The 24,552-nt window shown below is 34.5% G+C and overlaps 2 protein-coding genes across 3 annotated transcripts; one reads left to right on the top strand and one right to left on the bottom strand.

Annotated features, from left to right (window-relative positions):
• The first annotated feature begins 689 nt into the window (after window positions 1-689).
• LOC132622739 (subtilisin-like protease SBT2.3) lies at window positions 690-9,348 on the top strand. Of its 2 annotated transcripts, none has more exons than XM_060337397.1 (10): window positions 690-1,470; window positions 2,111-2,279; window positions 2,420-2,817; window positions 3,733-3,828; window positions 4,659-4,731; window positions 6,266-6,548; window positions 6,997-7,316; window positions 7,677-7,947; window positions 8,056-8,337; window positions 8,785-9,348. In XM_060337397.1, exons 1-10 carry the CDS (start codon window positions 1,244-1,246, stop codon window positions 9,204-9,206), a joined length of 2,541 nt encoding a protein of 846 aa, XP_060193380.1. In that variant the 5' UTR covers window positions 690-1,243; the 3' UTR covers window positions 9,207-9,348. The 2 variants fall into 2 exon arrangements, with proteins under 2 accessions (XP_060193380.1, XP_060193381.1); XM_060337398.1 differs by having other exon boundaries at window positions 699-1,470; window positions 2,126-2,279.
• Window positions 9,349-9,895: 547 nt separating this feature from the next.
• LOC132621347 (gamma-soluble NSF attachment protein) lies at window positions 9,896-18,253 on the bottom strand. The gene is made up of 9 exons (XM_060335576.1): window positions 18,112-18,253; window positions 17,097-17,164; window positions 16,912-16,996; window positions 16,666-16,824; window positions 14,397-14,534; window positions 13,733-13,811; window positions 12,625-12,704; window positions 10,939-11,068; window positions 9,896-10,268 (listed from the first exon to the last, which is right to left on the bottom strand). Exons 1-9 carry the CDS (start codon window positions 18,153-18,155, stop codon window positions 10,164-10,166), a joined length of 888 nt encoding a protein of 295 aa, XP_060191559.1. The 5' UTR covers window positions 18,156-18,253; the 3' UTR covers window positions 9,896-10,163.
• Window positions 18,254-24,552: the final 6,299 nt, after the last annotated feature.

The raw sequence follows: 24,552 nt of genomic DNA on the forward strand, positions 1-24,552 counted from the left end.
TAAAAGTTAAGTCTTACACATTGATGTGGCGGTGCAGAGAGCGTTGAACATGTTCACTTAATGAAGAAAGAACTGAATGTCGATCACAATCTTCATTTTGGATGGTAACAAAAATAAAAGAAGATCCTATTAGATTTATAGGCTTGCGATTTTTTCATTAAGACTAGTAACTTAAAGAAATTAAAATAATCATCACTTTGAACATGAAAAAATAATAGAGAGCAACGAACGATATCTTGATCTAATATCATTTTATTTGTGTCTTTCTGAAATAAAATTAATTTGATACTATTAAAAAATAATAAAAATACAAATACAAATATAAATTATAATAATAGCTAAATACTTGCCTAATGCGGTTATCTCTCCGATGTGATTTGCAGGATACCACATTGGAGCGAATTTATATTGTGTGCACTTGAAGGACAGTGACTATGAATTTCCTTGTCATAAAAAAAATAATATTAGTTAATTAATTTTGTGGTTTATATTACATACTCCAGCTTATCAACACCTTACTTATGGTCAAACATAAACTAGTCCTCGTTCTTGTAAAAGACTATGTAATTCCAAATTTTTTATTTTTAATTAAAAAATCGAATGAATCATTCACTTATTATTTCATAAATTTTTTGAATTCCGTTTCATATAAAAAGGCTTTACTATTAATCACATGATACCAAGCCAAAGCTTAGTGATAAAAATGCCCGTTGAAGAAAGAAGACAATGTGAATATATCAGACATCACAAATGAACAAAAGCAAAAGTGAAAAAAAAAAAAAAAAAAAAAGGCCCAATTTTTTTTCCATCAATCTTGCTCGAGCAAAAAAAAAAAAAAAAAAAACAAAAGATGAAATAAAAATTCCATTAGTGTACTTAATTATGAATAAACAAAACGTTCACATGCACAGCATCCAAGAAAAGTTTCACAGATTCTCCTCTCTTTTCCAGCTTAAATTAAATGCAGGTGTCTTCATTCTCCATCCAATTCTTGGTGGTGACAATAATAAGAGGGTTCCCATTAATGTTTCACTGTTAAAGTACAACTAATAAAGTTTCTATCAGTGCCCATATTTAGACTTTAGTGCCTTTAAAAGGGTTGCTTCCTTTGTCAACTTCACTTCTTACAGTACTACTGGGAAAAAAGTAACAGCCTTTAAGCTTGGGAATTGTCAATGGAACAAATGGGTAGTTTTTTTTAGTGAAAGCCCTTTTGTGATTTCTGTATTGGGTTGAGCTTAAAATGGAAAAACATTTCAGCTTTAAGTTGTTCTTGGTAGTACTATTTTTGGGTGTATTTGTGGCTTGTGATATTACAGATTCAGATGGTGCTGTGTATATTGTTACTCTTAAAAAAGCTCCTGTTTCTCATTTGTATAGTGAGGAACTTAGAGTGAAGGGTCACCATCATCATCATCATCACTCCAAGAATCATGGTTCAGGAAATTCTAGTAGACTGGATAAACCAAGGTATTGCTTGTTAACTGAATAGACTGTTTTTCTCCATGTTTCTTGAAAAGAGCTGTCTTGTTCTTGTTGGTTTGTTTTGTTCAATGAATGATGGCTGGTTTTAGTTGTAACTTGGGAAATCTATAAATTCAAGTCTTTTACTGGCATGCAATTAGCTTTTGTAATGCTCAACTGTCTGAAGTTTTAGATTGTGTATGCTAAAAGAGGGAATTCTTGTAATTGATAATGTGTATCTGACTTATTAATATTCAAGCAACAAGAAAAAAAATTCCCATTTAAAAATTCCCATTTTTTGTAAAGTTTTTGTAAAAGTAAAATAAAATATATAAAATAGAAAATTTGATCACAGTACAATGAATTATTATGTTAAGATTCTGATGGTGTGAAACGTAATTGATAAGATGCGGAATCTTTAGCACTTTTTCTCTCATAGCTAAATTTATTTGAGCTGTGTATGCACTACCAAGTTATAATGGTGAAGTTTTATTCTTACTCAATTATCACATTATGGTCTTGTCCTTAACTCATTTTTGTATTTCTTGCATTAATGGATTAGTGTGTTTGCTCATCGTCTGTCTTCTTACAATATATTTCTGTGAAAGTGAGAAGCTTTAATATTTTCTGTCATATCATTGATCAGCTTTATTTTAATCAGCAATACTTCACACAAGTATGCCCATAATGCTTCCTCCATAGCACGGATGCATGATTCTTTATTGGGGAAGGTATTGAGAGGAGAAAAGTATATGAAGCTTTACAGCTACCACTACTTGATCAATGGATTTGCTGTGCTTGTTACTCCCCAGCAGGTATATTACCAGTGAGTGGTACAGAAAGCTGTTGCCATTTTTGTTGCTAGGTTTTCATGACACTGTAGATAGTTAAGCACTTATGTGGTCTTGTCTGTTTTGATCCTAATATCAACTCCTGCATATGTTGATATTTCAAGGCTTTCAAGCTTGAAAATAGGAGAGAAGTGTCAAATGTGGCTTTGGATTTCTCGGTCAGAACTGCAACCACACATACACCCCAGTTCCTAGGTCTTCCTCTAGGGGCATGGGCTCAAGAAGGTGGATATGAAACGGCTGGGGAAGGCATTGTGATTGGTTTCATTGACACTGGAATTGATCCAACGCATCCCAGCTTCTCTGATAATACACCTGAGAGGCATTATCCTGTTCCACAACATTTTTCAGGCATTTGTGAGGTCACTCGAGATTTCCCATCTGGATCCTGCAACAGGAAGCTTGTTGGTGCCCGCCATTTTGCAGCCTCTGCTATAACCAGGGGGATATTTAACACAACTGAGGACTATGCTTCTCCTTTTGATGGTGACGGCCATGGGACGTAAGTGTTATCTTCCTTATGGACCGTTTCTCTATAGCTTTTTGTCCTTAAGCGCTCTTCACAAACCACACCAATTATTAGAGAACTAAGTCCTATCAATTAGTTCCGACAAAGCGGTTGGGGTCTAATTATGAGATGGGTAATTGGTCTCCTTACATGAACTTTAACAATCCTCACCCTAGAACTAGCTTTTGGGGTTGAGTTAGGCCCAAGATCCATTTCTTTACACGGTATCAGGGTTTGGCCCATCCCAATGCTTTGTTCACCGATGTTGGGCCCCCATATTATACTGTCCATGCTCCGGTTAATGAGGTCTGGGCGTGCGGAGGAGTGTTAAGATTCCCACATCGGATATGAGATGGGTAATTGGTCTTCTTATATGCACTTGAACAATCCTCACTTTATGAGCTAAGCTTTTGGGGTTGATTTAGGCCCAAGATCCATTTCTTTACAATAACTAGTACTTCATTCCAATCTCAAAATAGTGGAATTGGTCTCGAAGAAGCAATTTCCCTTGGTTGACATGCTTACATTATATTCTGCATGCTTATTTTCTTTTTTGATTTAAATATATTTGTTTGCTTTGACAAATAATCCTCTGATCTCTTATTAAAGTGGAAGTTCTAGCTGAAAAGACTGTCTTATTTGATGAGAGTTACTTTATTTAGACTTTGGTGATATTAAAGTACTTCCGAAGGACTACAATTAGTATGCTTATAGCCACGGACACACCCTTGAAGATCCCAAAGAGTTAAACCCACACAACATATAGACAAACACACATACGAAAAAGGAAACTGATGATTGTTCACATGCTTTTTCCAAGTATACAGTTGCTTATATTCACTGATTTTTTGAGTTTACTGCAAGTAATATCTACTACCAAGTGGCTTGAATTTTCTTAACCACGTGTAGGCATACAACTTCAATTGCAGCAGGGAACCATGGGATCCCTGTTGTTGTAGCTGGTCATCACTTTGGATATGCTAGTGGAATGGCTCCTCGTTCACAGTAAGAGATCTCAGAAGTTGAATCTTTTTTTTTTTTTTTTGATTTGTTAATACTTATGTTGATTGTGATACTTAACACGTAACTATAGTCTGTTATTTGGAAAAGATCCTGAAAAAGATACCAATAATGCTGGCTGTGCTTGCTGTTGATGTGTATATGGTATACCTATAAATTACAACCAACTTACATGCTTATTCTCTCTTCCGCTCATCTTCCACGACTTCTTTCTCTTCGTGATATTTGTTTAATGATCTGTCTGGGCATGCTATTCTTCTGAAATATGTGATGCAGTGACTGCTAAACCAGCACTGTTTTTCTTTACAGCTATAGCCTATAGCTCCTGATTATAAGTTTAGCCTAAGTACTTTTTGTTAGAAAAATAACTGAGATTAAAGTGTTTTTAACAATTTAGAACACTTCAGAAGGTTTTTCAATAGCCTGTTACTACATTAGAACTCAGCTTGTAGGACTACTACTGCAGACATTCGTCTTTACTGCTGACGGAGTTATGATTACCAGAAATCTTTCTTCCTGGTGTTTATGGATTACTTAAGAAGTTCTTCTAAAAATAGTTATGCGTTATTTCCAAGGGGAGTTGGATCCTGGAGAAGTTAGAAACTGCTTGGTTTGTGAGCCCTTTGCGAAACTGAGTAAAACTCTACTACTTCTAATCTGCTCTGTCAACTTCCCTAAGTGCGCATGTCTCAACCATTTGAGTTTTCCCGTATACTAGTCTTATACTTGGAATTAATTTCCTAAGGTACAATATTTCTCTTGCTTCAAATCCTATGAACTAGACTTGGATACTGATCACAGGTTGATATTTGCAGCGTTGCAGTTTATAAGGCATTATACAAGAGCTTTGGTGGCTTTGCTGCAGATGTTGTTGCCGCCATAGACCAGGTATCTTTTCATTTTTAGTTAGAGAGTAGAAAAGAAAGGGTACAAAACCAAGGAATGTATCTGTGTTGTTTGGACTTCATACAAACGAGAGAAGAAAGGAAAAGAAGTAGATTGTGCTTTGATCTTTTTGATTGTGTATAACCTTGCAAAGAGGATACAGAACTTCTATCTTCTGATTGTTGGTGTGTGGACTTTTTATGTTGAACTAGAATCATTCCCCTCACTGGAATTTTGGTAGTTCCACTTCCATCTGAGGATGCTCTGGGTTTTCTTTTCATTAGCGGAGCTTTTCCATATAAACAGCTAAAAGAAAAGAAAGAACAAGACAGCATTATCCAATCTGTTTCCATGAGCTTCACACTGATCAAGAAGATGTAGATTTTCTATAAGTATCTTAATATCCTTCAGCAAACTGTATGTAGTCAGTGTTATGACAGGAATGGTCACCCGAATTCAACAATGTGGAAACATCACATATTGATGCTACACTTTATCAGGACCTATTCTCTACTCTTGACGATTAAATAACCTTGTCTCTAGGCTTTGCCTCCATATCTTAGTCCTTGACTGATTAATAGAGGGCATCAATGGTCCTTTACCTGTTTCTGAAAAATATGGTTTTACAAGACCCTAGGCTGCATTCCTCATTTTAGTATCCTAAGCAGACATTTGAGCTGCAATGATATTGATATGGATGCCCATAGCTTTCCAACACAGTCTCAATTTAGCATTTGCTCTAGGATTGCTCTTCTGGAATAGTGGGTTGGTCATTTGGAGTATAAAGTCTTGAGAGAGGCATTATGTGTAAATTCCAGTCATCGCTGAAACAGCTATGCTTCAAATTGAGGTGAAAACTAATGTTATAAATAGGTCGAACTGAAAGGAGTGAGTAAGTGAATTTTAAGATTATCTTCCGAAGTGTAGAAAGTTGTTGACAATTTTCATTACCATTCTCACATAGATGTACCAGATCTACTACTCCCTCTGTTCACTTTTACCTGTCCACTATACTAAAAATAGATTTTCGCTTTTACTTGTCCACTTTAGCATATCAAGAGAAAAACAATTTCTTTTCCTGTTTTACCCTTAGCATTTATTTCTCATTCCAAATTATTTTCCAAGTCCATTAAGACTATTCACCAATTACTATGGGTATCATGGTAAAATATGCACGTCATTTATTACTCCCTCTGGATCAAAAAGAGTGCCCGCTTAGCCATTTGCACACCCCTTGAGAAAATACTAACTCCTAGACAAAAATAGGTAATTTGACTAAAATGCCCCTAATTAAATAGGTATTGGGATTTGTTCACTTAACACTTAATAAGGGTAAATCTGGAAAAGTAAGGTTAATTCTTTCTTGATTTGGTAAGTGCACTCTTTTTTAACCAAAAAATAAAGGCTAAGTAGACACTCTTTTTGATCCAGAGGGAGTATTCCTTAAGGGGTGTGTAAAGCCCATTGTGGACAAGTAAAAGTGAATAGAGGGAGTATTTAGTAGGCACCTCTCATACTTATCTGTTTTCATTTATAGGCAGCTCAGGATGGTGTGGACATAATCAATTTATCAATCACCCCTAACAGGCGTCCTCCTGGTGTCGCGACTTTCTTTAATCCTATAGATATGGCCTTGCTATCAGCAGTTAAGGCTGGCATCTTTGTAGTACAAGCAGCAGGCAATACTGGACCTTCACCTAAAAGTATCTCTTCCTTCAGTCCATGGATCTTCACTATTGGTGCTTCAACCCATGACAGGATTTATAGTAACTCTATAGTACTGGGGAACAATATCACAATACCTGGAGTTGGACTTGCACGTAAGTCTATCTTGCTCATTGATTTAGTAATTATTCTTTTGAATTTATACTAGAAAAAAAGCCCAGAAGTTTTTCTTAACAAAAAACATTGGAGAATGAAAGATGATTTTTTCGGGGTTGTTTTCGTGTTTGATCAAGTTAAGCACTTGGAGATGTTAAAGAATGTGCACAAATAGGCTATATATTTTGCCGTTAAGGGATATTTTTCTTGTCAATTTTGAACCAAATTTGTTCTCCTATCTCAAGTAGTAAAAAAAGTACTCCAGGTTACGTAATATTTCCGGAAAAACGAAGGGAACTGTAAAGATCATTTGATATGAAAAATTTCTATGTTTTTTTTTTGGTCTATACAAATTTACCAAGCATGAGTCTTTCTTGTCCTCTTTTCTCTGGTACATCCATCATCAACATTTAATCATGAACTTGGTAAATTTGTATGTTGCTGCAGCTGGAACGGATAGCATGTACACTCTAGTTATGGCAAGTCATGCTTTGAGTGACACAGCTGCTAATGATATGTATGTGGGTGAATGCCAAGATGCCAGTAGTTTCAATAAGACTCTTGTTCAAGGGAATCTATTAGTTTGCAGCTACTCTGTCCGCTTTGTGCTTGGACTTTCCACCATCAAACAGGCCCTGGAAACCGCTAAGAACCTTAGTGCAGCTGGTGTTGTGTTCTGCATGGATCCCTTTGTCATCGGTTTTCAAATCAATCCGACTCCAATGAGATTGCCTGGCGTCATAATTCCATCAGCAAATGATTCTAAGGTATGCCTAGAAATATGCTACTCCCTCCATTTGAAATATATGACGGTTTTAAGAAAGAAATAAAGACTTTTTCTACATAGCGAAAACATCTTGGAACTTATGGGGGGTCAGATGGGTCTGGGTTTATTTGCCACATAGCAAAAACATCCTTTAAATACTGGGTGGGTTTAGGCGGGTCAGATGGGTCTGGGTCAATTTTGCCACCCCTAGTTAAAACTTCCAACTTCATAGAAGTGATAAAATTCTTAAAGAAATACGTACATTTTCATCAGCCTGCTCCAAACTCTTTCAAAGCTTTGTTTCCATGCACCCAAGTGTTTATTTGCAATTTGCAATTACTGATTTCAAGTAATTTGACAGATCTTACTTCAGTACTACAATTCTTCACTGGACCAAGATCCAGTTACTAAGAAAATTACAAGGTTTGGGGCAGTTGCATGCATTTCAGGGGGTCTTAAAGCAAATTTCAGCTTACCTGCTCCGAATGTTATGTTTTATTCTGCTCGGGGACCGGATCCAGAAGATAGTTCTCTTGATGATGCAGACATACTGAAACCAAACCTAGTTGCTCCAGGAAATTCTGTATGGGCAGCTTGGAGTTCTGGTGGCATGGACTCGGTCGAGTTTCAAGGTAATTTAACTAAAGAAAGCTTGTAGAGGAAAAAAGGCTACTTGTACATGAATGAAAATGCCATTAATTATATATTTGCTTACCTATGGTACGTGATCCGATATTTAGGTGAAGATTTTGCAATGATGTCCGGAACCAGCATGGCTGCTCCTCATGTTGCTGGTCTGGCAGCACTGATTAAACAGAAATTTCCTAATCTAAGTACTGCTGCTATTGCATCTGCACTTTCTACCACGGCTTCTCTATATGCCAATAATGGTAGTCCCATATTGGCCCAGAGTTCTTATGCTAATCCAGATTCAAACCAATCTCCTGCAACACCTTTTGACATGGGAAGTGGATTTGTGAATGCTACTGCAGCACTGGATCCAGGCCTTATTTTTGATACAAGTAAGCCACTCTTCTTTGCTCTCGAAGTTGAGGATAGTATTGGTTATAATATTTAACTAGTTATCAGATGCTATTAAAATGTGAATGACAGATGCTGTGGTATATCCACACTTGTGATCATACTTGTGGTAGTGTCGGAGAAATGAGTACTTAAACTGGTTTAAGCAGGATGTTGTGGAAGTCTAGAACTTGGTTTTCTTGAAAGATCTATGTTGTTGACTTGGTGCAGATAAATCTCACTGTAACTGCTCACAACTTTTATGGAGAATTAGTCAATTACTTTTAAGCTGTTGCTTGAGACATATATGGCAATTTCTCCTATACACATTTGAACCGTCACTGGTACTTTTTTTGGGGGCAAGGAGAGGTTTTTAAATTGGTAGTTCTTGTTGTATCACTTCATTTTCTGCCAGTCTCTGATATGGCATTTGAAATTTTTTGTTGTAGGCTATAGTGACTACATGTCATTCCTCTGTGGCATAAATGGTTCGGCACCTATGGTATTCAATTACACTGGTGAGAGCTGTGGAGCGTCTTCAATGAATGGAACTGACCTGAACTTGCCTTCAATCACGATATCAAAACTGATTCAATCCAGAACAGTTCAAAGAACAATGATAAATATTTCTGGAAATGAAACATATGCTGTTGGTTGGAGTGCGCCTTATGGTGCTTCTATAAAGGTCACACCAGCACGCTTTTTTATTGCGTGTGGGCAGCAGCAGGTCTTGAATGTTTTCTTCAACGCTACTATGAACAACTCTTCACCAAGCTTTGGAAGAATTGGACTGTTTGGAGACCGGGGTCATATTATAAACATTCCTTTGTCAGTCATAGTAAAAATTTCATACGATGCAACTAATAGCTGATTCAGCTAATAATGCTTCTCTTTTTGTAATCTTGTTGAGTGTCCAATTTTTTAATTTGTTAGGCTCTGTAGATGGGTTTGAGATGTAGATAACTTATTTGTTGATGATAAATAAGCATATGACATGATTTTGTTCTGGAACTTATTATTGTTGTCGTTCTTAACGTTGAGGAAAAATAAATTCTAATTCAACATATGGTCGAAATTTTGGTCCGAGGGCAATGCCATCATGATTTGACCTCGGGGCCTGTATATTTACACTTGACCATCCCTGTATCATTCCAATTTTATCGGATTTATCAGCTACAGAGCTACTACACACACATGAAGGAAGACAAATTGATTGCTATTTTTCTGCACATACCATGGCCATCGAATAAATATATTGCTAAGTTTTGGTTTGATAGGTCAAGCAATAGTCTTAGCATTTTTGCTCTTTACAACTATCAAGTTAAAGTCGGCATACTTGTTAGACGAAAAAAATACATGCACTTCCTTTCTAGTATTAGATGGGCAAACACATGTTACGGCACTACTAACCCTCAGTCTAAATTAGATGTCCGTCAATCTATGCACAAACTGAGGAATGCAGTTTACATTAAGTCCTGGAGGATCGACGGAAGGAGAGGAATCTCCAGAACCGAGTTCTATAAACAGAGTGTACAGAACTAAAATGCTAAGACTGCCCAATAATCCAAACAATCACCAAATAGCTTCTATAAAATGAAATTACATTAGTGAACAAAAGTTTCCAATCTGCAAAGCAATCTGCGGAGCGAGGGTTTGTGAGATTCTTCTGTACAGGGTTTTTTTTCAGACATTTTCTCATGATATAGTTAACAAATCTAGCAGGATAAAACAGTAAAAACAAGACTTGATGTTTATGTATTTGATTGTCGGCCAGAACAGAAACTAAGCACGCATGAAGCTTCGACTCATTCCATCAACTAGTGAAAGTTTAGGTCAGATCATCTTCATCCAAAGGCTCTCCATCATCTTTCATGGCTTCATTCTTGAACGCGCTAACATCCCCTGTAGGCAATTTCCTCGCGATCTTGATGATCTGGATTTATTGCAATTTGTGTTAATATAGCGAGTAGAATAGATTATTGAATGGGTCAAGTGTACACACTCCTAACATAGGAAGTAGGTGCAGGAAAGAAAGGGAAAAGAGAAGGAAAGATATCACACAAATGATGCTTCTTGCTTACGCATCTTCATTTCCTTACTTTATCGTCCCAAGTGCAAATTACATTCTCATGTTCAGTGTGAAGTATCGTCCCAAGTGCAAATTACATTCTCATGTTCAGTGTGAAGCATTGAGCATTGGCAAGGAAAAGCTAACAGTTATGCAGACCAAACTAGTAAAAAAGATTCAGTTAAGATGAATGACTCTTGACTTCTATGAGAAAGTTCTAACGCAAGCAGGGAAAATATTATATCTAGTAAACAGAGTAGGAGAATAAAAATCCAAGGAAGAGTATAAGTTCTTATGTGTCGGGAGGATTGATTTAGCTGAAAAGATGCTCTAAAAATCTTATAGCTAGTAAGCTACAATTAAGGAATGTCTAGCTTAAATAGAAGCCTGGTGGTACCCCCTCAACCATTCTTGGGACTAACCTATAAGTATAGCTGCCCACTTATTGTGTTCACGAGAATGCTATTAAGCGAGCGTACAACAGTAATTAGCACTAATCATCATGACTCTAAAACTCTGATATTGCAAGACTAACCGTGTGATCAAGATTTGATACAGTGCTTGATTGTGCCACACGTTTAATATCCTCAACATCGCCTTCAGCATATGCAGAAAGAAGTTTACCAGCAGAGCGACCTTGATCGCTATTCATGAAAACATCAACCCTACAAAGAAGAGGCAACACAAGTGTTTTTAGTAAAATAAGATCTAACCTGTACCTAAAAAATATAAGAGAGATTATCAATTCCAGAAGCAAACATGATATTGAAATATAAAATTGTCCATATAGATTCATCAGTCTGAGAAAGATAAACATGAAAAGCTGAATAGGTAGCGGTGCCCAAATGCCCAACAATTTAGCCATCGATGCTTTGTTGACCCTTTTCCCTTAGCATATATCCAGATGCTCAACTCAGAAAAATAAATAAGAACGGAGGAGGATAATTTAGGCCAAGATAGAAGGATAATAGACAAAGGCAAGTTTCTGGTGGTCCATAGTTCTTTTTCTCTACTATCAGTTGTTTAGTAGATATTCAAACAAGCAATTCTTCGCACTTAGATGTGTGACTCACACAATAATTGTGTGATTTCCTGAAGCCTTAAAGCAAGAATAGAGGAGAGAACTTGTACAATTAGCTTAAAGGACATACATTTACTGTTCTATCACAAAGGGAAAGAATATTGAACCAGTGAATACAAATTTGCGGCAAGCAAATCTATTCAGTTATTAAAATAAACTCTGTATTAACTAGGAGTAAACTAACCTCTCGGTAGTAACCGTAAGTCCTTTTCAATACCTTAACCATGCATGTGTTAGATCCGGGATATGATTTTAAAGAATGAATGAATGTGGAGTCCAACAAGAGAAATACAAGCTGAAGTATGTAAGGAGACGGACTCTGAGATTCTAGGGAAATGATGAGGATATTATAATCCACAGATGCCTAGTTATTGGCTAATTATTTCCAAAAAAAATCGCTTAGTCTAACTAACCCAGGTGATTGCAGTATACAATCTGGCACTTCTAGACTTCAAGATAAGGAAGCAGATTCAAGTAACCGGGCTAAACAAGGTTGAATAAGTGTCCGTCAGAGGGCAGTGGAGAAAATGCATTGATATGGTAAAAGCATCAATCACATCATTGTACGCCTCATCCTTGGATCACTGAGTTGGAAAAGTCAAAGAAAGCTTTGTACCTGCCCATTTTTGGGTTTTCTCCATACAATACATTTTTCTTTTCATAAGGTAAAGTGTTTTCCCCATATTAAAAAATTTCCTTAACCCCAAGCACCATAAAGAAAGATGTGCAGACGAAAAAGGGAATGCTAAAACAGTGAACTTCACTAGATAAGGGAAACTGTAATAGATTTAACCGGACTAATAACAGATCTGAGAACACCGGACTAATAACAGATCCAAGAACACCGGACTAATAACAGATTCGAGAACTGGTTTAAAATGCATATCTATTGAGATAAGGTAACACATTTAGGTGTAGTAAAACTGAAAATAAACAAAATCAAATTTCATACTTAAAGTTTCTCAAAATGGACTCAATTTGCTCTCAACTTCCAATTTTGGCGATGAAAAAGTAAAACACAACATTATACAGAGAATTAGAAAAAAAGCTCTTATAGTGCTTAATCGCTTGAAATCATGAGCATAAACGTACATACAAGGTAAAGCCAACATATTTGAGCTGATGAAATACGTAACTTACTGACAACAATCATTGTAGCACTTCTCCGCTCGCCTAAAGTCGTGGGCATATAGGTACACAATGATTGCACTAAGATAAGCCTGCAAGGAATTGATTACTTTAGCAATTGCTGAAGGTTGAAACCTTCATGTAGCAGTAAGATTTCAAGTATTTTAACACTATTTATCTTTTCCGATAAAAAAGTACTTCACACTATATTGATAATTTATAATGCAATAATCTCGAAGAGATAAGTCATGAATAATGACTTAGATATGAGATAGATTGTTGCAGAAAACCTGGGAGCTCCATTCCGACATAACATTCATTGCATGTATTTACCAAGTATTAGCTATTCTCTAGGACAAAGAAAACCAAGAAAAAACAAAAGAAAGAATACAAGCAGGACGAACAAGTCAGGGCTGATATAAACTGTAATCATAATCATAGTGACAACATTAAGAAGACAAAGTGAGAAGTGAACAGCAAAAGGAGAGAAGGAAAAAGAAAGAAAGACGCTAAAAAGGAGAGGAAAAATAGCATACACAGAGATCTTAGCACTATTTATGAGCCCACAAGTTTACTTTTGTTTATTATATCCATTATTATTTGGAAAATCAGAAACCAAACCAAAAGATCAAAATTTCCTAAATTCTAAACTAAAACCAATCCAAAAACTGAATAGATCAGTCCAAATAATCCGAGGAATGCTATCAGCATTTTTGTTAAAACTGAATAACGCACACCACTACAGATCACTCATTAATAATGTCTAAGAAAAGAAAATTAAAATATAAGCAACAGATGTGAAGTTTAGGCATAAAAAAGACAAACGAGTAGAAGAACTACAAGAGAGGCCACGGCAAATATGGCTGTCATTGGCTCCAGATGCAATAGACGGACAAAAAATTTCTATTTATTATTCGAACGCATTGCAAAAAGTTGTAGCTAACGAAGAATTGCTTAGTAATCATTCCTTTAGAATGCGGAAACCACAGACTAAAATTTCTGAGTGTTAAGAAACATGGACTTCGCTATAAATTATTTTCTTCCAGGAAATTAACAAGATAATGTCAAAGTAGTGTTCACTGTTCAGTAGATGGAAAATGTGACTTAAGGGCTTTCAAACCTTGCACTGGCTATGTTTTGCATTGCATTTGTCAGCGGCTAATGCCAAACTTATTAGGATACTTGCAGCATCTTCATACCTGCATGTGGTGAAATCAAAGTCATCATCACTTACTAAAGGGAGAATTGTACTGTTTGAACAGGTTCAATTATAAACTTGAGACTGTTAGAAATGAGACTTTTATTTATTTACTTTAGGTTTGCAATACATCTCTCGCTTGTGGGTCTAATACTTATTACTCCACCGAACATATGAAAATGTTTTTGATACTGTGTTGTATCTGAGGCTCAAAGCCAGGACCTCTAGTAGATATACTATAAATGGTGCAGATTGCTCCATCTAAATGTTTATACATTCAAAAATGTGGCACTTCTATTTATTTTTTGAAAACAAATATTTAAAGAGCTGTTGTTTTCAAAAAAATAAATAAAAGTGTGACACACTTCTATTTATTTGTTTGAGGTCTACAACAGGGAGACCTAGAACTTAACAAAATTCTGATATATAAAAAGTCAGAACCACTTAACTTGGTTCATATATTTCACATTCAAAAGGCAAAAAAAGAGAAAAGAAACAGAAAGACATTGAAATATATTAGATTAATACATTTAGATACACCTTCTAACTTCCAAAAAGTAATATCTGCCTTAACCGTAATTCTTACTTTTCAAGCTTCAGATAAACCCTTGCAGAATCACGATATAGATCAAAGGCCATTTGTTCCTTCCCATCCTCTTCAAGAATGGCACAGGCTTCAGTATACAACTGAACAGCTTCATCAGGTGCACCATCTTCTAAAGCACTATAATATTAACAATGTCTTAATCAGATACCCACACTCTGTTTCAACCTCAAGCGAAAGGATAAAGTATCTAACATATAAAAGGAATATACAGTTAGAACATGATATTATAGACAACTGTCAGATCCACCAAAACTATCCACCCTCCCTAACCAAGTTTCCCATTGAGCAGGTTTGTAAGAGAAACAGAAAGGCATAGGGCAAGTTAGGCAGGGAATTTAGACTTATGTCAAACACAACACTTGACTTCCCCCTTTGTACTCGAGGACATCAGCCAACTCCACAGGAGAAAAAGGCTTTAACACCCTTTCACAAACTTTCCAGCATTCAATGCCCAGTCCACCTTATTCTGTTCTTCCTCTTGACCTTATTTATTCTCAGTTCCGGAGTTCCTCAATGCTGAGAAGAAAGAGAACTAGTTGTAATATTTAATAACAATTGCATGTGTGACTTCTAAAGTGAATTATCATCCTTCTAAAAAATGGTTTCGTTAAGCTTGCTTTGACTGAAAACGTGAAATGTTTGAATGTATCCACATTCAGATCTTGTTGATTCTGGAGCTCGGTTGCATCTCCTTAATACTTTTTTCTATTTCCTGTATTCTTCCTTAGCTGTACTTAGGGAAATTAGAATTAAGTCCTGATGCCAGCAGCAGATGAACTGGTTAGATCAACATAAATGAAAATCACAGCCTCTTTGAGTTTGGTGTCTAGTTTTGTTTTGAGGAAGACTTCGGTTATTTTGGTACTATGCTGTTCAACATTGATAAAATTTCATTATTGATTCTTTGCATAGCAGCATTAGAAACCTTTTTAATTCATCAATAAGAAGTTCAACACTTCGGTTAATTCTGACCAGTCTAGCAGTATATCATGCTTGTGTTTTCTCCTAAAGCCTGTCCAGATCTAATCATCTCATGAGAAATATTTAAAGTCGATTGACCACTTTAAGATATCATTGGAATAAGGCAAGCAGCAGAATGTAGATTCCATATGGTGCACATTGTATAGAAACAATTGTTGATATATGCGCCAAGGAATAATCAATGTTAAATCTCGCTTCTGGGTTTTGAGTAATATCTCAAAATAAACTTGAAGTCGTCCGAGCGGGGGCATCTTTTATCATTACTTATGATACGGTTTAATGCTGTTCAAGGTGTTGCAAAAATGTAACTCAAAGCTAAGTTACTTGGACTCGGATGCAGGTGTCCGGTTTGGGTGCGGATCTAGATGTAGGATCCTTCATGATCTAAATTTTAAGATTCAGGGATACGGATCCAATTATGGATACGGGTGCAGGGATTCGGCTAAAAAAATTCAAATATCTAAAAATAGAGTTATAAAAACCTAAATTATGGAATATTATGTGGAAAACTTGAGGAAAAAATATTGATCAAGAGGAGAATCCCCAAAGGAGATAAAAGGAAACAGAGTGGCATAGAAATATTTATATACAAGGTATTCCATTTTCTTCAATTTCACCTTAGCTTTAGTTTTGATTAAATAAAATCATTGAATCTGTCCGGAATTTTTATGTCGATTTTGGTCAAAGCATCCAAAATCAGTTGACCAGATCGGGTACAGATCCCACACCCATGTCGCGTCGACACGGGTGCGGCACTGAAAGTGCAGAGTCCGAGTAACATAGACTCAAAGCATAAACTGTATAATAAGGTAACGATATGGTTAATGACTAATATGGTATAATCAGATTCAACAAATCTATCCGGAACTAGTTAGGGCTGCTACATAAATCCTCTATATTTTCTGCTCCATTAAGGCCCATTTTCCAAAACTAAACAAGGGGTTCTATAGAAGTAGGCATTCTCTAAATCTGTAATCAGATAAGACTTAGAAAATCAACGATTTCAGAAATTATAATTTATAGAGCATAAAATACTACAGCTGCACTTTTGGGCAGTCTTTGGGTTGTAAATTGTAATAGGCAATTCACAATAACGTCCCACTGTTCTGCACTAAATTGAAGGAGAAAAAAAGTAGAATGTAATAAAAAGCTGAAATATTCACAATGAGTAGTGGATGTATAATTATTAGTGTACTGAATCTGTAGCACATGATGGAAGGGAAATAATATTATAGATCCATGCAACCAGAATGAGTCAGTAACATACCGTGCAGCTTTTCCAAGTGCGTCAGATGCAGGTTGGTTCCTCCCACATTCATTGTACAACTCAGAGGCCCTTCTATAAAAGTCAGCAACTTCTTTCCAGTTACCTAGTTCCTTCGCCATGGTAGCAGCAGACTCCATATGTTTAGCCGCATCCCAAGGCCTGATTTACTAGTCAAGGATCCCCAAAACTGACTCAATCGAAGAATGACAAGAAAGATCCAAAGAAACCAATTGGAGAAAAGGATACGAGGAAAGCATCTCTTGTCCTTTTGAAGCTTTCTCAAATGCTTCTTTTGCTTTCTCATAACTTCTAGCAACCCTAAATCCATTAGCTGTAATTAAAGAGCATAGCGTCTGCCACGTGATCAACATGCTCAAAGCGTCCCAATTTATGTAACATTTATTTTATTCGAATACAAATATTGTACCTACCTGCCTGCTCATACAAACCAGTAGCATTTTTCCAATCAATACTCCACCTGGTAAAACTTAGTTTTGTCCTATACAATTAGTGGAACAAATAATATTACATAAAACTTAATTAGTGGAACGAAATGAGATTAAATAGATAAAAGCTTCTTTTGTCTTTCCATTAAAGAAACCGAAAATTCTTCTAGCACCATGACGAGTACAAGATCTCAGAGATGGTATTTTGAACTACAGCTAATCTCTCAGATCAAGACATTGTGAAAATTTTAGCTTTCAAGTCCCATGTCAAGATATTGATCCATAAAAAGAGAAATGTTAACATTAATGGAGACCAACAGATAGTAATCACGATCCACCAATCTTTGATCAGGATGCAATTTTCACTGGTTCGCGTAATAACTCACAGAAAACAAAATCTGATCAACAAAATGGAGATTTTCTTAGTTCAATCAAGGGGAAAAAAGTAGGCACATTTCAATACCACTTACATTCAACAACTTCAAAAACTTGAACAAAATATACCCTTTAATAAACAACAGCTTAAGACAATTATATGTACATTGATTATGTATATATGTGTGTAAAATTACCATCTTTAAACCAGCAACTCAAATAAAACAGCACCCTCTTACACATATCAGAAAACCATGCCATTCTTTATATAATAAAAACTTGTATCTTTACATAGAAACAATTTGTACCTAATCAAAATTGAATCTTGGAAAATATACAGAAAAAAATATTTCATAAATAGATAAAGGGCCTCTAATACAGAATTTATTGAGTTATATACCATCTTTACACTAACAATTCAAAGAAAGCAGCACCCAATTACACATATTTGATCAGACAACCTTACCATACTTTCTATAACAAAAAAAAATTGTATCTTTACATAAAAACAATTGTACCTAACCAAAATTGAATCCTGGAAAATATACAGAGTAAATACTTCATAAAGACCCTCTAATACAGAGTTTATTTTAGGTGGGATTTATGAGGGGTTCTTAGTTCTTACAGTTTATCAGCTTTGGTCATCAATTTTTCAGGATCGGAACCCATAGTTGATGTAATGTGACTTTCCTTTCTTGTTTTTTCTGAGAATCCTGGTTTTGTTCCGAATTTGCAGGGACCTCTATGAGAATAATAGAAACTTTTTATTAATTGCTGAAATGGCCCCAGTGTATATGAGATTGACGACTGACTCCTTCAAGTTTCATGTTTATATACTGCAAGTCCACTATTACAGCCAATATTATAAATTTACCGAGCTTAGGTGTGATTAGAAATAGGAATTCAGATAGATAAAGGTATAAGATGCTCTTTTAAACTTTCAAGTCAAAATAAACATGGAAGATCTGCTTACATGGAAATACATGTATCCTAATTATAGTTATCATCATGTTTTAGTTAGTAAAATGTGAATCATTAATAATAAAATAGAATATATCACTGCCTAAGTAAGAACTTGAGAAACTAAAGAAACGAAGAGGAGTTGGATCCCAATAATAGAAAATGCAACTGAAGAAACGCGTGGAAAGTAAGAAACTTTAGCAGCTAATTATTAATGTTCTTTTCAAATGCCTTAATATCTTCCAAAAGCAACAAAGAGAAAGGATAAAAAAACAGGAAGCAACTTCCATTAGATTTGCTATTTGGAAAAGGGTAAAAACTGCCTTTAACATATTGAACATGGTTTAAATTTATCCTCTCTAGTCCTTCCATCTAATGGACCATAATTGCCTTTAACGTTAAAATTTTTAGTTAAAAATGTTCCTCCTTCCACCTATTGGACCCAATTGCCTTAATATTAATTTGAGTGTAAAAATATCCTCAATTTAACGAAATTATGAGATGACACGTGTAGGTCTTTAATTAAATACATGACACTAATTTATTGATCCATGTAGCTCTAGCTGTAAATAACACGACTCATATGAGTTTACCCAAAACAATTAGAAATTATTTGTTCGTGCTAGTTCCTATGATGCTTCACGTTTTGCGACTGAATGGATTCAAATGACAACGACTTCTTTGTTTGAAGCAATTTTTTTTTTCAAAAGTGGTGAAGTAAGCTTCAATCTATATCTAGGTTCAATTCAACTTCTTCATCCTTTAACATCGGCAGGTTCTTATTCACCAATAAATCAGTACGACTTATTTTATTAAATCCCTACACGTTTCATCTCACAATTTTGTTCAAAGAAGAGATATTGTTACCGTAAAGAGCAATTTGGTTCCACAAGGTGGACGGGAGGGGCATTTCTAGCTCAAAAACTAACATTAAGGGCAATTATGGTCCAATAGGTGGAGGCAGGGCAAATTTGAACTATTTTCACTATGTTAGGGGTATTTTGGACCTTTTTGCGCTTGCTATTTGACGTGAAATAAGGACATCAAATCTATTGCATAGATTCTAAAAAGGGCAGATAACAAATTTATTGCCTGGAAAAGTATAATATGATTTGAAAATAACTACTTTAGTGTGAAAATACTTTTTTTTAAAGCAATGCATATTCCCAGAATGAGATAGCATTATTTGCATCTTCGTAAATGTTTTTTTCCCCTATTTTCGCAAAATGAGATAGCACTATTTGCATCTTCGTAAATGTTTCTTTCCTATTTCTCGGAATGAGATAACACTATTTGCATATTCGTAAATGCTTATTTCCTATTTTCACAGAATGTTGCATCTTTGTAAATGCTTCTTCCCTATTTTCGCGGAATGAGATATCACTATTTGCATATTCGTAAATTTTTCTTTCCTATTTTCACAGAATGTTGCATCTTCGTAAATGCTTCTTTCCTATTTTCGCTGAATGAGATAACACTATTTGCATATTAGTAAATGCTTCTTTCCTATTTTCACGGAACGAGATAGCACTATTTGCATCTTCGTAAATGTTTTTTTCCTATTTTCACGGAATGAAATGCCACTATTTACATATTCGTAAATGCTTCTTTCTTATTTTCACAGAATGTTGCATCTTCGTAAATGCTTCTTTCCTTTTTTTTGGTGGAATGAGATAGCACTATTTGCATTTTCGTAAATTCTTCTTTCTATTTTACATAATTCGTTTACATGGTACCAAAAAATCTAATGGAAACATCTAGCAGGGTGATTCAAAATCTTAGTTGTAACTCGTCTTTTGGAGTTATTATTAATGTACTTTGTCAAATATGACAAATGAGAAAGTATTGTTGCTTGTTTATTTCTCTATAAATATAGATGCCAGGCACACTTATTTGAGTACTACCAAGGTAAAACATTAAGCTTTCATTTGGGCAAAAGAAAGGTAATAGCGTCGCCTAACTAATTTTTTCATTTTTGTACATGAATTTCGTACTTCTTTCTCTTGTTTTTTCGAGGCCTGACATTCATATTTCATGATAGACGGAGAATAGAATGTTATAGCTAACTTTTTTGGATAAAAAACATAAGATAATTGTTAATTTGAATCTTATTTTAAGAAAAGTAGTTATGTTTTATTTTAAAATGTCTTATGAAAAAATCCTCAACATGTCTTACCAAAAACAAATGCTTATAACGTCTACGTCAATTACTCAACACTCAATTGTGGTTATTAATTTTATACTAACATTTTGTGATCTATTAAATGTTAATCTCAAGAAAAATGTTATCATCCTATGATACATCTTCTTCACAGAAAATCACGAATGCTAATCCCAATGTTAAAAAAAAAAAAAAACCGAAAGTGGATATAGTAGATGATATTCATATAGTTACGACGATTCACAAAACACTTCTAAAAAGATTTGGTGTGGAAGTTCACGAGGTGAAACATAACCAAGAAATTGTTCTTGTTCATCGCTCTGGTGCATGCTTTGATCTGATTCCGATGGACTTAGATCTGCAGGTGATAAGCGCTCGTTAGGTATGCTTCAATAAATTATAATTAATTCTTTTTTGAATATCTTAATTTTATTCTAATTTACGTACAAAACTATAAAAAATATTTTCACTTATGCAGACTATTAAGAAACTTCAAGATATGCATGTTCATAGCTTAATTGCGGGAGGGACTTTCTTCGGCGAAGAAGAGATGAAGTCATTCAAGGATGCTGGCCTTAATTATTATTACCAGAAACCGCTTAGAATCGATGAAATTCACCATCTTCTAGAGAAAATTATGGAGGCTGCTTAGACCTATCAAAAGCACTTGGTTTGAATGTGATACATATTTACTCTTTAGAGAAGTTAAGAAAATAAGTGGACAACTTGATATTCATGGAGACTAGCTACGTTACTTTCTTGTCATGGTTTCTAAAGTATGTATACCATACTTACCATTATCAATATTATTATTATTATTATTATTATTATTATTTTTTGTAGAAGATAGGCTTTTTATTTTTTGAATAAAGCACTAAAGTGTAAGACATAACAAATAAACATGACATTAGTCAAAGTGTATGCCATGTCACGAAGGATCAGATAATACAAATAGATAACCTAATAGCAATATAAACATAATAAACTTTGATGTTGAATAAGAAAACTTACTATTGCTAATTTCTTCAGTAAATAAATAGGCCTCGTGGTAGAATGAAACAGAGGAGCAGTATTAGTTTGATTACAAATTTTTGACATGAAACAGAGAAGCAGTATCAGTTTGATTACAAAGTTTTGACTTTCCTTTTTCTTTTACTCATACTTTTGATTTGTAAAATCGTAAATTATGATCGCAATGTAAAGTTGAGTTATATGTCCATTTAATATATATATATATATTAAATGGACATATAACTCAGTAACTCAATGAAACTAAAATTCTAAACTCATAAATTTTAATTCTTAAATTCGTCTTGGCTACGAGAATTGTCTTCCTTCAAATTTAACACAATTTTGCGCACTATTTTGAGTTTGATTAAATCTAAATACAAATATCGCGTAGACATAACTTGCATTTTTTAACTAAAAGCAAAAGTATAAACATAATACTTTATTATTTCGCGTTGTGTGATCTGTTGCCTGACTCACATCTTCTCATCTATTTCTGACTGATTAGTTCTTTGCTTTTATGTAAATTTACTGCATCGTCTTATCTCAGAGCCGGAGAATTGCTTTATTGGAACTAGGGCCTAGACTTTGCTTGTTATGTTTACACAAACAAAAATGAATATGAATCAAACACATTCAATTTAATGAACACTTTAATTTTTAATCATCATAAAAATATATTATTTAGGGTAACACAATATTGTTGCAAAAATACAAGCAACGACTTTTCGAGATTGTCTTCATTAGGCCTGTGCTCGAATTGATTTGGTTCGGTTCGGTTTTAGCCATCATTGAGTTGATATTTAAAATTTTAACTTTCTAAAATTCTTAACCAAACTCGATACATTCTAGGTTCAATTCGATTCGTTTTTTATTATTTCAGTTTGGTTACACAAATCGATTTGTTCGGTTTGTTTGAAATTTAAACAAGCAACTATTTTCAGTTTCAGTTTTAAAGTAAACATAAACAAAAAATATGAGATTCTAAATTTGCAGCCTTATAACCAAGAAAAAAACCATAAACTTGAAAGCATAATAACATATAAATAGCAAAACAAGAGCTTGACAACTTGTGCAAGTATCCAAATCCGCCAACACCACATTACATTAACCAAATTAATAGTCAAGCATCTTGCAACTACAAGCGCACAAGCATAATAACTCAGTTTGCATTATCAAAAAACCTAAAAAAATAAAAAAAAAACTCTAATTCGTACAGGCTAAGATCAAAGAACAAACAAAGCCATGGGTGGAGGCAAAGATGACTTGTGAGAAGAACGCTGAAAAGATGAAAGACCAAAAGGAAAGTCAGCTTGAGGCCAACAAGAAGGCCATGAATATCCAGTGCAACGTGTGTATACAAACATTCATTTGCACCACTTCTGAAGTTAAATAAATATTACTTCACTATTAAATATTAAGCGTATAATAGTTAGACTATTGGAGTATTAGTCAAATTAGTCATTAGTGGCATATAAATTCGGTTTGGTTGATAATTGAAGTCAACCAAATCCGAACCGTAAAACCGTAATATTTTAAAATTGCATTGTAAATCAAAATCGAATTGTATTATCCAAATTTAATTATTCGAATTGTTTCGAATCTGTTCAGAAATTGGGGTTGAACCGATTTGTGCACAGACTTAGTCTTCATAACCTCCTTTTTTCCTAGTGCAACATTAATGTTTGCCAGAAATCTCGTGACTTTTGTAGAAATTATTTTGATGAGTAGATCTAAAGACAAACCTTACATGCCATACTTGCGTTTTTTGAACTGAAAACAAGCTACAAATACAAAACATAATATCATCCAGATTAGTTGTGGAGATAGGAATTTCGTTAAGAGGAGTCAAAAGATTAAAAAAGAAATACTCAAATTTAAGAAAATTCAACATGTATAGTATATGTACTAAAAAACACTATCTACAAAGTGTAATTTTTTGGATAAAGAAATGTCAATTGACTCCCCTCGGACAAGAGTAGCTTCGCCTCTCTGATCGAGATTGACACTAGTAAATGTAACATAATCAGAAGTTATAAACATAAACACTTAATTTATCACTTGATGACATATGCAATGATTAGAAAAGAAAGCTAGGTAACACAATGAATAGCTTGGAATGCATTGAGATGCTTAGCAAAGTTATGATTTTATAGGATTCATTCACACAATTTTACAATTTAATACACAAGTAGTGTTCCACATCTTGTGCACTGAAAGAAATTCCTCATTTATATATATACCACACATAATTACTTATATTTTCTATTGTCACAGGTAGATTTAGGTATTTGAGGTATGTAAACTCTATCTTTAAGGTACTAATTGCTCTCATTATGAATGGTTGTTGTTGAGATGAGCAATAAACCTCACAAGAGGCAATAAAGCCTTCAAAATCTGCAGACAACAATATCTAAAGATTTTCTTTAAGAACTTTTCTGACGAAACTAACTTGTTGAGAATTTTCTTGAAAGAGGGGCAAGTGACAGCTTGCGAATTGATTAAAAATCTGTAAACAAGTGCATATATATATATATATATTACAATACCAAAGAAAAGGAGTTAAAATTCTGAATAGCCATTGTTTAAACAAATCATCATGTCTGTTCCTCTAAATGGCACCTTTTGAGACAAACTACATCTGTTAAAAACGTTTTTTTTTTCCCACAATTTAAATTCTAAAATAAAATATAGGTATCATCAGTGATATGATATCTCTAGTAAATTTGAAATTAAAGATATAACCAATATCATTCAGTGAAATTGCTAAAATATAACTAAGTATCATCAATATTAAAGAGGACTACTTCTTTAATGCTAAGGGCATAAAATATTTGTCATTTTTTCTCTTGAATTCCTAAAATAACACTTACCATTTTTGTTTGCAAAGATAACTTTGAAATGGAGCGAGTAATAATTTCAATTTCTTACTCCAAC

The sequence above is a fragment of the Lycium barbarum genome, chromosome 12, assembly GCF_019175385.1.
Source record: "Lycium barbarum isolate Lr01 chromosome 12, ASM1917538v2, whole genome shotgun sequence".
In the NCBI taxonomy this organism is placed as follows: domain Eukaryota; kingdom Viridiplantae; phylum Streptophyta; class Magnoliopsida; order Solanales; family Solanaceae; genus Lycium; species Lycium barbarum.